The sequence below is a fragment of the Bombina bombina genome, chromosome 9, assembly GCF_027579735.1.
Source record: "Bombina bombina isolate aBomBom1 chromosome 9, aBomBom1.pri, whole genome shotgun sequence".
Classification (NCBI taxonomy): domain Eukaryota; kingdom Metazoa; phylum Chordata; class Amphibia; order Anura; family Bombinatoridae; genus Bombina; species Bombina bombina.
In genome coordinates this window covers 219,352,209-219,367,383 of record NC_069507.1, presented here as the reverse complement: position 1 = coordinate 219,367,383, position 15,175 = coordinate 219,352,209, and the positions used below count along the sequence as shown (strand labels likewise).

The 15,175-nt window shown below is 34.3% G+C and overlaps 1 protein-coding gene across 6 annotated transcripts in view; it reads right to left on the bottom strand.

Annotated features, from left to right (window-relative positions):
• The window catches only part of FGFR2 (fibroblast growth factor receptor 2), a 157,447-nt gene that overhangs the window by 116,188 nt on the left and 26,084 nt on the right, over nucleotides 1-15,175 (bottom strand). For all 6 annotated transcript variants that reach the window (XM_053692646.1, XM_053692649.1, XM_053692647.1 and 3 more), the window contains exon 2: nucleotides 7,908-8,133. In XM_053692646.1, coding sequence (XP_053548621.1) covers nucleotides 7,908-8,043 — 136 coding nt within the window. In that variant the 5' untranslated portion in view covers nucleotides 8,044-8,133. The remainder of the gene's footprint in view (nucleotides 1-7,907; nucleotides 8,134-15,175) is intronic.

Below are 15,175 nucleotides of genomic sequence, written 5' to 3'. Positions count from 1 at the left end.
AGTGTAACTGCCTAATTTAAAATTACATTTGATTTAAAAATAACCTGCAGAAAATTTTTCACTAAATTTTTTACAGCAGAAAGTTAAAAAAAAGTTCTGCCTCTGGGATAGTGATGATTTGAACCCCTTAGATGCCAGGAGCACACACACAGCAATGATTTAACATCCCCCACGGCTGCCTGTAGCACATAAAATAAAATGCACAGCTTTTGGCCATATTTGTAATCAATAGAGGCATAGAAGACCCTTTAAATGTAGATGGCACTTAGAGGACTTTAAAAATACTTGACATTTAAAGGGACAGTCTAGTCAAAATTAAACTTTCATTATTTAGATAGGACATGTAATTTTAATTAACTTTCCAATTTACTTTTATCATCAAATTAGATTTTTTCTCTTGGTATGCTTAGTTGAAACTAAACCTAGGTAGGCTCATATGCTAATTTCTAAGCCCATGAGGGCTGCCTCTAATCACATGCTTTTTAAATTGCTTTTCAAAACAAAAGACTTGATAGTTCACGTGGGCCACATAGATAACACTGAGTTCTGGGTCAGAACGTTATTTAAGATTTCGCACAACACAATGCTAAAGGCAAGTCAATAGATAATAAACAGTCAGTGTCATGTGATCAGGGGGCTGGAAGAAGGTTCTTAAATACAAGGTAATCACAGAGGTAAAAAGTACATTAATACAACTGTGCTGGTTATGCAAAACTGAGGATTGGGTAATAAAGAGATTATCTATCTTTTAAAACAATAACAATTCTAATGTAGACTGTCCCTTTAAAGGGACAGTATACACTCATTTTTTCTTTGCATAAATGCTTTGTGTCCAGTATTTTTGTATAGAGTTTACTGGACAGCCTGCTAATATACTGGACGGTCTGGTTAAATACTGAACACCTGGCAATCCTATGTATATACTGTGCACTCTCTCACATGCTTGGTAGGAGCTGGATCATGTGCTTATAAAAACATTGTGCACTTTTTGAAGATTGAAGTTTATTGAAAGGTTTTTTTTGTTTGTTTTTTAATTGCATGCTTTATCTGAACCATGAAACTTTAAAAGCGACATTCCAGCCAAAATTGGAATCCGCTTGGATACATTTCAGTTTTGAGTAGAAACATTTTTGTAATTTACATGCATTAGCAAAAATGCTTCTAGTAAAAGCTATAGCTGTTTCAAAAGTGTATTTAAGTATGCACCGTGCACCAGCATTTTAAACACAGCACTTGCTCAGAGAGCCTGAGGTGCTTGTGCCATCAGGTAATGACTCAATTTGTTAAGTGCTGACATGATACAAACCCCACTAATGCTCTGAGCAACAAAGTATTTAAAATGGTGCACTGACAATATCTAGCTATGCTTCTCGTGCACGTGCAGAGAAAACTGCTAACACTAAAACAGTGATAACTTTTACTAGAAGCATTTTTCCAATACTGCAAATATGTTTCTATTCAAATATGTAATTCAGCTATGTGCATTTATATTTTTACTGAAATGTCCCTTTAATTTTGACTTTAGTGGCCCTTTAAAAGACCTACAAATATGGATGATTATAATCACAATTCCTGGGAATCCTGATCTAACCACATTTATGTGTCTATTTTTCACATATATTTTAATGGCCATTTGAGTGACATACCAGACACCTGGCAGCCATTTAATTCCCAACAACCACTTGTAGCAGACATTTTAAGTATAGAAGTGTTTCACTTTAAAGCAGTAAGCCTACATCTCCTTTCACAGATTTTAACAGATTTTAAAGAAACAGGTACATAATAAAAATAGTTTGTGGAGATTTAAAGGGTAATAAACTTAGATTTATTATGCAGCACTGACAATAGACCCCCCCCCCTTCCCCCGTTAGTTAAAATATTGATGCATGTTTTGATTGCACTATTATTTTTTGTGTACAACAAACCAGTAAAGCTAAGACACCATTGAGTGATTTAAAAAAAAAGTGTGATCAGCCTGTGCAGCAGAATCACACGTAAAATGTTTAGTCTTCATTTCACTTATTTTCAGTGCAAAATAAATAAATGCATGATGTGTAATGTTTCAGACATGCTCGCTTCAATGTGTAGTGGAAAATTCTGGGTTATTTGTGTAGCTTAAAGTGATGGTAAATCCTAGCATTTAGGAAACGCTAGGATTTACAATCGTAACAAATAAAGGGGACTTTCATTCATGAAGTATAAAATACTTCATTCTGAAAGCCCCTTTATTTGTTAGCAGCGTTTGCTGCGCTGAGCTTCTAAAGGCAGCCCACGGCAGGACGCAATTTGGCTGATAGGTGACGTTTCCACCTCTTAGCCAATAGCAGTGCGGGAAATACAGCTTGGCGCCGCAAAACCTGGCACCAAGCTGTATTTCCCGCACGGCTATTGGCTAAGAGGTGGAAACGTCACCTCTCAGCCAAATAGCGTTCTGCCCGTATAAAACCCCAATTTTTTCTTTCATGATTCAGATAGACGATACAATTTTAAACAACTTTCCAATTTACTTCTATTATTTAATTTGCTTCTTTCTCTTGTTATCCTTTGCTGAAATATTTACGTAGGCAAGCTCAGGAGCAGCAAAGAACCTAGGTTCTCGTTGCGGATTGGTGGATGCATATATATATATATATAAATACATACACATAAATTGTCATTGGCTCACCCATGTGTTTAGTTAGAAACCAGTAGTGCACTGCTGCTCCTTCAACAAATGATACAAAGAGAATGAAACATTAGATAATAGAAGTCAATTAGAAAGTTGTTTAAAATTGTATTCTCTATCTAAATCATGAAAGAAAAATTTTGGGTTTCATGTCCCTTTAAGGCAAACCCTTTGTGTAACCAGAATTATATCCTTGTATGTCAGGGCAAATATCCCGGTCAGCCCTACAAGGTTCTTGCCCCTGGAGGAGAATTCTAGCCATGCAGGCGTGGCTCCATCTTTAGACACCAAAAACAGGATGGGTAACATTACTCCCATACCTTCTAAACCTAGGTCACTGTGCATCTCAGACAGACAGGACTAAAGAAGGACAGAAGGACAAACACCAGTTCTTCTCAGATGACCCATCAAGAGATATTTATTGTAGTCACTTGTTGCCATGTACCTCTGTTTTCACAAGATCACCTCAGGCATTGGGGTGCAACAGTGTCTGGGGGAGGGGGGGGGCATATGAGTGTCACACATTTCTCATCAAGTCAAAAAATGTCCTAAGATTGCCTGTTACCTTAATCTCAAAGTATGTTTATGTAACGGGTGAATGCAGATACTGCATTTTAGACATACTTTTAATGCAAAGTTATCTCACACTTTGATCAAATTTCTCTACAAATTGTAAACATTAGAGACCAGTGTTTTTTTTAACTCCAGTCCTCACGTATTCCTGCCAGAATCAGTGGCTCATATTTTTTTGGGACAGTACAATTGCATACTGAACAAATACACAACAGTGCAATAACACAGTCTGAATTTCCCACTTGTATCATGTGACAGCCAATGACAATGCATATATGTTTGTACTGGATGAATTCTTTCACATGCTTGTTAGCAACCGGTGCCTCAGAAAGTGTGCATATAAAACAATTGTGCACATTTTAATAATAGAAGTAAATTAGAAAGGGAATGTCAATATCAGCCAATAAAGATGCGGGCTCTGTCCTTACCAGCCAGTGGGAAATATATGCCAAAGGATAAGTTTGCTAAATGTAGTCACCAATCAGCAAGCGCTACCAAGGTGCTGAACCAAAAATGGGCCGTCTCCTATGCTTACATTTCTGCTTTTTCAAATAAAGATAGCAAGAGAACAAAGAAAAAATTATAATAGGAGTAAATTAGAAAGTTGCTAAAAATTGCATGCTGTATCTGAATCATGAAAGAAAAAAAGAAAAAGTGTGGGTTTTATGTCCCTTTAAATTGTGCTCTTTTATGTGCAAAACAGATTTGGTAATTGAGGATTGTAGCTAAAAAATAGATTTAGGTTATTTGGCTCTTTGTCCATTTATTTGTTGAACTTTATCTATAAAACTAACTGAAGGATCTTAAACTCTGCATTAGACCCCTGACTTCTAAACAATGGACTGCAGCTTAAAGGGTTAAAGACTCGCTGATACTGTCTGACACAAACAAACAAGCAGATTCATGCTAAAGGGCATTTGTTCTAAAGCCACTATTCTTTTGAGCCTGTTTTTATGTGACTTAATTTACAAATGAGTAGCTCTTTTCTGAAACACAAACAATGTAGCAATTAAAGGGACAGGAAACTCCAACATTTTCTTTCATGATTTGGATAGAACATACAATTTTAAACAACTTTCCAATGTACTTCTATTATCAAATTTGCTTCATTCTCTTGTTATCCTTTGCTGAAGGAGCACTGTTGCACTACTAGCAGCTAGCTGAACACATATAGTTAGCCAATCACAAGAGACCAATGTGTGAAGGCACCAATCAGCAACTAGCTCCCACTAGTGTAGGATATCTGCGTATTATTTTTCATCAAGGGATACCAAGAGAACGTTTAAAAAAAGAAGTGGAATTTAAGTGTGTCTTAAAATGACATGTTTTACCTAAATCATGCAAGTTTCATTTTTATATCCCTTTAATGTAATAGGATCTAAACAACAAAAGGGTGAGCGCTAATCAATAGCTAGTAATAACCACAATGATATAAGAGCATATAAATACAATTAGAATTGCCAGCAATTTGGCATGTTAAAGGAAAGTTCAATTTCAGATTAAGATGTTTATCTTTCTTCCCAACGATGGCAGCCTCCTCCTCACCAACAATGGTCCAGAGATACTATATAAAAGACAAAACAAAGAGGCGACCCTTTGTTTTGTCTTTTATATAATGTAATAGGATGTAGCATTGTTGTAACGCACAGTACATGGAGAAGAAAAATATAGTTTTGCAGCAAATCAAAAAAGGGACAGAATATCTGATTTATAACTTTATAATAAACTTTATTCTTTCGTCTTTTTTCAATACAAAAATCATCTTTGATACCGGTGTTTTAGACCCGGGAAATGTGGGCACCTGTGACTTACTCCCATAGTTCCATTGGTTGCTCATGCAAAAGTAAGTTGCAGAGTATAAACAAAAAGCCTAAGTATGGAACCTTGTATTTGTTAATCAGCTGGTCAAGGGTGTCAACGTTGTATTCGTGTGTGCTTAGTATTCTGCAGACTGAATGCCAGATGATAAAATAAATAAATGGCTATGCAATTGTTTGTCTGTAGATATAAACCTACTTATTCAAACCTTAAAACCATAACATATGTTTGCAAATGTGTACAAGAGGCTTTAGCCTCAAAACTTCTTAAAATGATAGTAAACACCTTGATGTGTGTTTATAAATTGTTTAGTTATGTGTAATGAAACAGGTTTGCAATATAATGTGATTGTTTCTTTTGCTCCCTTTTCATGTAATTTAGCTCTGAAAATTAAGCAATTTCTAATTCCCAGAACTTAAACTGCACCCTGCTGACTTTTTAAGGCTAACTCTGCTACAAATATGTCCCTAATGGGTTATAACACATAACAACTGCAAAACAATGCACTCTATACTAACACTGTGGACTAAAGCACAGGTTCCGGCTGAGGAATACAACAGAGTTTGGCTATTGATAAATAAATCGCAGTAATAAAGGAAGATAAATTTGTTTTAAAAAACATTAAGAATTGGCTAATATGTTGTTCAATAGCAGCACAACAGAAATGTCTTGTAATTACAAGATGTTTACTGTCCCTTTAAAAATCAAACTTTGAGATTGTAAAATAAAATTTCTTATTATACATTTGTTCTTTTCTCCCCCTTTCATGCATTTTATTTTATTTTTTATTAAAGGAATAGTCCAGTCAAAATTAAACTTTCATGATTCAGAAGCAATTTAAAGCAACTTTCTAATTTACTCCTAATATCAATTTTCTTCGTTCTCTTGTTATCGTTATTTGAAAAAGCAAGAATGTAAGCATAGGAGCCGGCCCGTTTTTGGTTCAGCACCTGGGAAGCACTTTCCGATTGGTGTATAAATGTAGCCACCAATCAGCAAGCGCTACCCAGGTTCTGAACCAAAAATGGGCCGGCTCCTAAGCTTACATTCAAATAAAGATACCAAGAGAACGAAGAAAAAATGATAATAGGAGTAAATCAGAAAGCTACTTAGAATTGATGCTCTATCTGAATCATGAAAGTTTATTTTTGACTCGACTATCCCTTTAAGAACTCAGACCATGCTCACCTCCATAACAAAAATGTCAGGTTTTAGCAAAATATGTCCAAACGACCACCACATCTTTTTTAAGAGCACAAAAAACGGAACCACCAAGCACATGGGATATATAGCTTCTAGACCTGGACTGGGTCAGCTACACAAAAGTCAAATACCGACATGTTGCTAAATAAAAACAGTTTAAAATGAAGATAAGACAAAAGCAATAAACAAAATTCAGATTGCTGGTTCTTTATATTAATTTTTGGTTTCAAAAATCATTTTGTGAAATAAGATAATTAAAGGGACATCATACCATAACATTTTCTGTCATGCATATAAAAGAGCAGGATTGAAAATGTGTAATAAACAAAAGATCTTTACAGTTAAATACATGTGTAATTTCTCCTAATGTTAATTTTTATCTATCAGCCAGTAGTCAGAAGTAACAATCAGCAAATGAGCAGTAATAGGAAGTACCTATCAGCCAATGAGCAGTAGTCAGAAGTACCAAGCAATCAGCAGTAATAGGAAGTACCTATCGGCCAATGAGCAGTAATAGGAAGTACCTATTGGCCAATGAGCAGTAATAGGAAGTACCTATCGGCCAATGAGCAGTAATAGGAAGAACCTATCGGCCAATAAGCAGTAATAGGAAGAACCTATTGGCCAATGAGCAGTAGTCAGAAGTACCTATTAGCCAATGAGCAGTAATAGGTAGTACCTATCGAAAAATGAGCAGTAGTCAGAAAGTACCTATCAACAAATGAGCAATATAATAGAAGTACCTATCGGCCAATGAGCAGTGGAAGGAAGAACCCAAGCTGTAATAGGAAGTATCTTTCAACTACCGATCATTAAGATTTTTCAATTTAAAAAACTTAAACTGTTTTTACTTTACATTTTTTAAGTCCAGCATATTTAACTGCTTGTTCAGTTATATGAATGTAAAATGATGATTCAAAGCACAATGTAAAAAACATTCTATAAATTATATGTGGAATGTGCACTGCATTTTTTCTTTCTAAAGCTATTATTACTACTACTACTACTACTACTACTACTACTACTACTACTACTACTACTACTACGTATAAAGCGGCTGCGGCAACAGGTTCTGCTGCGCTGTACAAGTCTAATAAAACCATAGGGTATATTACAATATATATGCTAACAAGTGCAATAAGGGTAGGTTACATGTATGAGGGTATTACAATCACTGCAGTGATTAAATTGACAAACAAAATCAAAGTAAACATAAAAAAACAGATTGTGTAAAAAAAGCAAAAAAAAAGCCATTTGTTTTCTTGCAAAATGCGAACTTAGAAATTCTCAGTGTAGCCTCTATAGCTAAATAAGCACGCAGACATTACAAAACCTAAGTTCTAATGTCACATGATTTTTGCAGCAGAAGCCCTCTACTGATTATGGGCTATAAACTGACTTTAAGCTATTTTATAGTGTCTCTTCTAGCAACACGATTCCTGTGCCTTCCTGTAGAGACCCCAGCCTGTGACAGGAAGTAATGGACACTGCATTAATGAATTAATAATAAAAGGTTAAGGTAAAATCCTTTTGAAATGGTGATTTCTATTAAGTATATCCCACTTTATAGTTGTTGTTTTTTGTTACAGCAATGAAACAGAATGATAAACAAAAGATGAGGGTGCCCTGCCCTTTGAGCCCTTCTTACCTTCAGGTTCCAAAGTAGTGTCTTCAACCAGACTGTATGACGGACGAGCCTTTGTCAAGCTGACCAGAATCAGGAAGAGCAACAGCATCTTGTCAGTGTAACCGCCTCTTGCGCACCACTCTACGAGCAACCCCATCTGACTGTCTGTGAGCGAGCATGAGCCGCAAATATCACTCGAAGCCTCCAAACTCTGCGTTGTCCTGCTCCCTGATTGGGAGCCCAGAACCTACAACAGCAGCAAAGGGTTAATACAACATCCGCAGCAACAGTTTTTAAAGGGACAGTCTACTGCAAAATTGTTATTGTTTATAAAGATAATGCCGTTATTATCCATTCCCCAGTTTTGCATAACTAACACTTATATTAATATACTTTTTACCCCTTTCATTACCTTGTATCTAAGCATCTGCAAACTGCCCCCCTTATTTCAGTTCTTTAGACAGACTTGCATTTTAGCCAATCAGTGCTGACTCATAAATAACTCCACGAGTGAGCACAATGTTATCTATATGGCACACATGAACTAGCACTGTCTAACTGAAAAACTGTCAAATGCATTCAGATAATTAGCATATGAGCCTACCTAGGTTTCGCTTTCAACAAAGAATACCTAGTGAACAAAGCTAATTTGATGATAAAAGTAATTTAGAAAGTTGTTTAAAATTGCATGCCCTATATGAATCATGAAAGTTTAATTTTGACTAGACTGTCATTTTAGGTAAATTATATGGAGATGAAAAACAGTTCAAAAGGTTAAAGGGACATGCCACCTACATTTTTTATTTTATGATTTAGAAAGAGAATGCAATGTTAAACATCTTTCTAATTTACTTATATTATCTAATTTGTTTTATTCTCTTGAAATTCTTTGATGAAAAGCATATCTAGATATGGTCACTAGCTGATGATTGGTTGCTGCACATAGAAGCATCATGCGATTGGCTCACCATGTACATTGCTTTTTCTTCAAATAAGGATATTTAAAAAATGAAGCAAAATAAATTATGGAAGTCAATTGTAATGTTGTTTAAATTTCTATTCTCTATGTGAATCATGAAAGAAAGATTTTGGGTTTAGTGGCCCTTTAAGGATCTCCATACTCCATAAATTTGTAGGTCGTTATAATAAAGCACTTTAGTGGGACATTAAACAGTAAATAAATTCTAGCAATAATGATGCATTCAAAGCAAACATTAGCTTGAGAATATGTAATGTATTTTTTTAGATTAGATTAGTTATTTAAATATTGAAGAAATTTGTAAAAAGTTCAACTTTCTTTAAAATACTGGGCACTGCCATGTTGAAACCTAGGTTTCTCTTATGTAACCTTTTCCGATAAGGACAACTATGGACAGATTATGAGTCACTAACTGTGTAATGTAGCAATATTACATGGACTTTAAACCCTGTCAGATAGCTACTGTATCAGCTCATTAAAAAATAGGACCCTCAGTGGAAGAGATATAGAGACAACAGTTTTTTAAATCTCGAATAACTAAGTTACAACATGGCAGGAGGGCCCATTGCTTTAAAGAATCTTAGGGTAATGAAAAGTCACACATTCCAGAGTTAAATTAAAGGTAAAATAAATAATGAAAGTATATTGTAAAGTTTTGATGTTTTCTTACCGCAAATAAACATTTTGTATTACAAATTTGGGGTCTTTAATGTCCCTTTGAATCATAGTCAGTTTCTAACCTTTTGGCATTGAGATAGATGACACAGTGTCCAGTCAACACCATTTAGTGACATTACAACCAGTTAACAACATTCCAGAAACTGGTGGAAACAACATTTAAACATTTCCTATTGATGTGTTTAACAGATGTACCAAGGTTATGCTTATGAGGAATCATTTGTAAACAGAAATATATATTTATCTAATAGTTTATATGACACAGCGTATGGAAGGATATGCATCAGTCACAATTGCCACATTGGACTGTTAACAGACAATGTTGAGCACCAAAATCTTAAGTGTTAACACATTTTATCACCCATGAGACTGCTGTACCGGAATGTCTTCGATCACAGATCTTGAGACATGTAAGTGGCGAAACAGATGTGAGAGCTATGGTTGGATCTAGGGTTACTGATAGGAAGTTTTCAATCCCAGCAGCAATGTCACAAGATTGATGTGTACACATAAGTTCAACAGTGACACTGTTGCAAAATGTATTTATCATTTGCAAATTCTAGTGGCTTACTGTAGTCTATGTTCTTCTCAAATCTTTTCTTAATTTTCTCCAAAGAAAAAAAAAAAAAAGTGAATAGTATTTTGCTGCCTATGACATACTGAAATACTGTCACTTTAATTACAGTATATTTAGCTTTCCATATAAATAAGCAAATTTCCCCTATTATACCATTTTATTAGGACAGGAAAAATGCCATTTTGCAGAAATAAGCAAAGCCCCAAACCGCACTAGGAATAGCAAATTGAGGGTTTTCACCACATCTCCATAATAAAAAAATTCCAAGACGCCAGTAAATATGTATCTGCATTTTTATTATTACTTTGCTGTAATTACCTACCATTTCAAGATGAAGAGTGTGGTTACTTTGTTCCACTAAATATAGGCGCTGAAGGAACAGAATTTCGGGTTGGGTTTGTGTAATAACTTATTTGCCAAGTCACATTCACATCATAAATATTCAAATATTGGGAAAATATTATTCATTTTTATATATTTATAAAACAAAAAAATCAAAAATATTAAAAGGTTTCTTTTAATTTGTAAATATAAATGCAGTTACTTAGAGCATTTTATTATAGCATAAATATGTGCAGGTTATCTATCTAACCCACATAAACAGGATTGCCAAAAAAATACTGGAAATCTCCCCATTATTTTTTTTTCACAAGTGAACAGTCATTTACCCCTTGGCTGCCAACAACATATAAGTCAATAATTGTATATCTATGGTTGCTAGTAATATACATAAACCGCAGTGATTTGATCACCTTGACTGCCCCTAATTTTTTCTGCTCCACATTTTTAATTCATTGAGGTATATTACATTTTGCTAACAAGCAGAGACTTCCTACTGTCCTCCTTTTAGCAAATTATGCATCGTCTTTTATACGCACACTTTATAAGACAACAGCTACTACAGAGCATGTGCAAAAGTTCACAGTGCTGGTGGCTGTCATATCGTACACGGGGTTGGCAAATTAAAGGAAATGTATGTAAAAAAATATATTACTAACTTAAGATTCATAGTAAGTGCATTGCAGTGTCTTTAATATGCACTTTTGGATTATGTATTTCTACTGTTTTTAAAGGGACATGAAACGCAAAAAAAAAAATTATTTCATTATTCGGATAGAGAATATCATTTTAAAAAGTTTCCCATTTATTTCTATTATCAAATTTGCTTGGTTCTTGTGTTATTCTTTGTTGAAGAGATGCCTAGGTAAGCCCGAAACCCTAAATGACAGAAAATAGTGCGGACATCTAGTGCTCTTGCTAATGTATAACATTGTAGCAAAACTGCTGCTATGTAGTGCTGTGTAGACACGTGCACACTCCTGAGCTTACATCCCTGCGTTTCATCTAAGGATAACAAGAAAACAAATAAAATTTGAAAATAGCAGTAAATTGGAAAGTTGTTTGGGAGAGCTATATTGTACATTTAAAATAGGTGTGTATATATATATATATATATATATATATATATATATACACACACATATATACACACACACACACACATACACATATATATATATATATATATATATATATATATATATATATATATATATATATATATATATATATATATATATATATACATATACATACACACACACACACACACACATATATATATATATACATACATACATACACACACACACACATACATATATATATATACATACACAAGTATTTATAGCTGAATTAAATTGTGTGTGGACGTCTGTTCACAATGCTTGTACAGAGAAAAATATGCTGCCCATGTGTTTGAAATTGTGTGAATTAAGACTGATATCTTCTCAGTCAGTGGAGAAATACCAGAGAATTACTGATGCAGTTTATTGCAGAGTGAATGTTTATATTACCTAAAAAATGTGTGTACGCAAGCAAACGTGCACGCTCACTTGTCTGCTCAGAGTCTACATACATACACACACACACACATATATATATATTTATATTTCTGGTGTGTGTTAATGCATTCTTCACTGTGTGTGTTACTTCACTAAGAACTGAGATTGCAAACATCTCAGCAAGGACAGAAATAACAACTAACTACTCATGCAGATTATTGCAGTAAATTCTACAAAAAGGTCTATAAACCTTAGGCATGCAGTCAAAAAAAAATCCACATTCTATTCATTGCAGTTCTGCTGTTGGAAAAATGTGTGAATGTTCTAAAATGTATCTGGAATTTTACATAGCATTTGCTTTGATTGAGTTGAACATTCTCTCTTGTAAGAAAGGAATAATTTTAAGATTCTGTGTGCAGTTGTTTGCAGAGAAAGTGAGAAAACTGCTGTAGGTTGTTAACTGTTTTCACAGCTGCATTTAAGAACTTCCCCTGTCGGGAACACCAAGCGTCCACTTCCACCGTGCACACAGGCATGCAGTCACCTTTGAGGGAGACAAAATATGAGAGAATGCGTGCAAAAATGCATATGCACATATGTCCATGGAAAATTAACACTTTCTATTCAAGCCTTCACAAATATATTCCCTTCAAACACAACATTTCTGCTTGCCTGCAGTGGACCATTAATACACCATAAAAAAAAAAAAATACTACTCATTTGAAAATCAGACTAAATTCAGTTACTTCCATTTCTCTTGCTGACTGTATCATGTAACACAGACATCAGCCAATCACAAACATATACGCTGCAGAAGAGAGATATACGAGCAAATATTTTCACAGTAAACAATTTTGAGAAAAATTGTCAGTTCTTAAGGGAAATTGTACTCATAAATGTTCTATATTTCGTCTGAGAAAATGTTTTAAAAATGTACTACAGATCTTAGCTTTTTTTTTTTTTAATGGTTACTCCTTTGCTGAATAAACCAATTTTTTTCCCCTGAGAGTTTTCCCAATCAGCCAGTGAGCAATAGTTTTACATACCTAGGTATAAAGTTGAAAAAAAAACATTTAAGTTGAAACCACAACCCATTTGAGCTTGCGGGAAGACCATACGTTCTTATCTTTGCACACAGAAATATAATTACCTTATCTCTTTCTGTAGAAACAAAAAAGGTCCATACTTAGAGAGCAATTCAAAAAATTTTTTTACTACTTTTCTCTTTACATAGCTTTTCTATGGTAAATACTACTGTACTTATATTTTTCATTATAGGTTGTGGTTTAAATGGGCAGCAACAGTTATATCAAATCACAAAATAAAGGTAAAGGAGTAACTTGTAAACATTTTAATAGACTCTAGGGATGATTAGATTTGCATAAAATGAGAGAATTTTACAGTACAACATCCCTTTAACTTATGTCAAAGGGGACAAATATTTGACATGTTTTACATCTGCTCTTTGGTATGGAAAAACATGGAACACTATGTCCCTTTAAATGACCACCTTTATCGTGTATGCAAAACATCATAGATACATCAGTGGTTTACTTGCATTGCATGGACATTGCTGCGGAACATTTACTATAGTTCTTAATCAAGGGCTGGAATGTTCAAAATATGCATTTTAATAGAAAAGAACTGTCAACATATTGCTGACTGTATCTGGGAATCTCAAAAATAAAAGTATACCCATTTAAGATCATCACTAGCTTAATTAAAGAGCTATGTGAAATAGGTGGACCAAGTCACAGTTAAAGGGACACTGAACCCACATTTTTTATTTCGTGATTTAGATGCATACAATTTTAAGCAGCTTTCTAATTTACTCCTAATATCAAATTTTCTTCATTCTCTTGCTATCTTTATTTGAAAAAGCCATCTAAGATTTTTTTTTGTTCAGAAAACTGGACAGCACTTTATTGGTGGATGAATTTATCCACCAATCAGCAAAAACAACCCAGGTTGTTCACCAAAAATAAGAGATACCAAGAGAATGAAGGAAAATTGATAATAGGAGTAAATTAGAAAGTTGCTTAAAATGTCATGCTCTATCTGAATCACGAAAGAAAAAAATTTGGGTTCAGTGTCCCTTTAATGATCATGGTGCGGAACACAAGTTTATGAAGCCCAAAATGGTTTAGTTTTCATGTGGGCGATCAAACTGAGCATCCAGTACAATACTAACTAATTATGCTGTATTGGTACACGAAGGAGAATATGCTCTTTGCCAAAACTAAGCAGGGCAAATTATTTTTTTTGTTTGTTTTTTAATACATAGAACAGGACGTGAATAGATGTATTATTAATTAGAACCCATATGTAAATAAGCTGAGCTAAGTAATCACTGTGTAATATGTAGGGACAGACAAATAACTGTATATTCGGTAGTAGTTTTTTTTTTTAGCATTGTTTGAGATTGTAACAATGTTATATGTATATAGTGTATGATCTTTAGCCTACCCTATTATGCCCTCATCAAATTAAGTTTAAACAGAGGACAGCAAGCAACAATTGCAAATTTGATAATAGGTTTTCTATGAATTAAACCAATATAATATAGATTCACCTTCCTTAAAAAGTGCATAGAAACGTATTTTAAAAACGGAATTTATATACATCCAGCACACCCTGGATCAAATACTTACTACACATGGATATAGAGCCAAGAGAGGATGGGAGTCCTAGGGCTGGATATACACAGCCCCTAAAGGGGAGAATAAAGAATATAAGACAGGTTCACCTATAATTAAAGGACCACTAAATATGGTAGAATTTAATTGACTGATACACAATAAAAATACAATGCAATAGCACATAGTTCGAGTTTGAAATGACCAGTAGAATGTTTTTGGGCAAATTTCAAATGTAATCTATTTTTCTCTCCCCTTATATCATGTGACAGCCATCAGCCAATCACAAACTGCATATATTGATACAATATGCACATGCCCAATAGGAGCCAGAGCCTCGGAAAGTGTGCGTAAAACTGCACATTTTGAAAATGGAAGTATATTGGGAAGTTTTTTTGTTTGTTTTTTAATTATATGTTTATCTAAATAATGAAACTTTACTTTTGACTTTAGTGTCCATTTAAAAGGGACTGAGACCATATGATGAGGAAAGGGGGGAGGGGGGAGAGACAAAGATAAACTTATTCCAGTTGGCAATAAACTGAAACTCAGTCTTAGCTTGCACAATCGGTAAC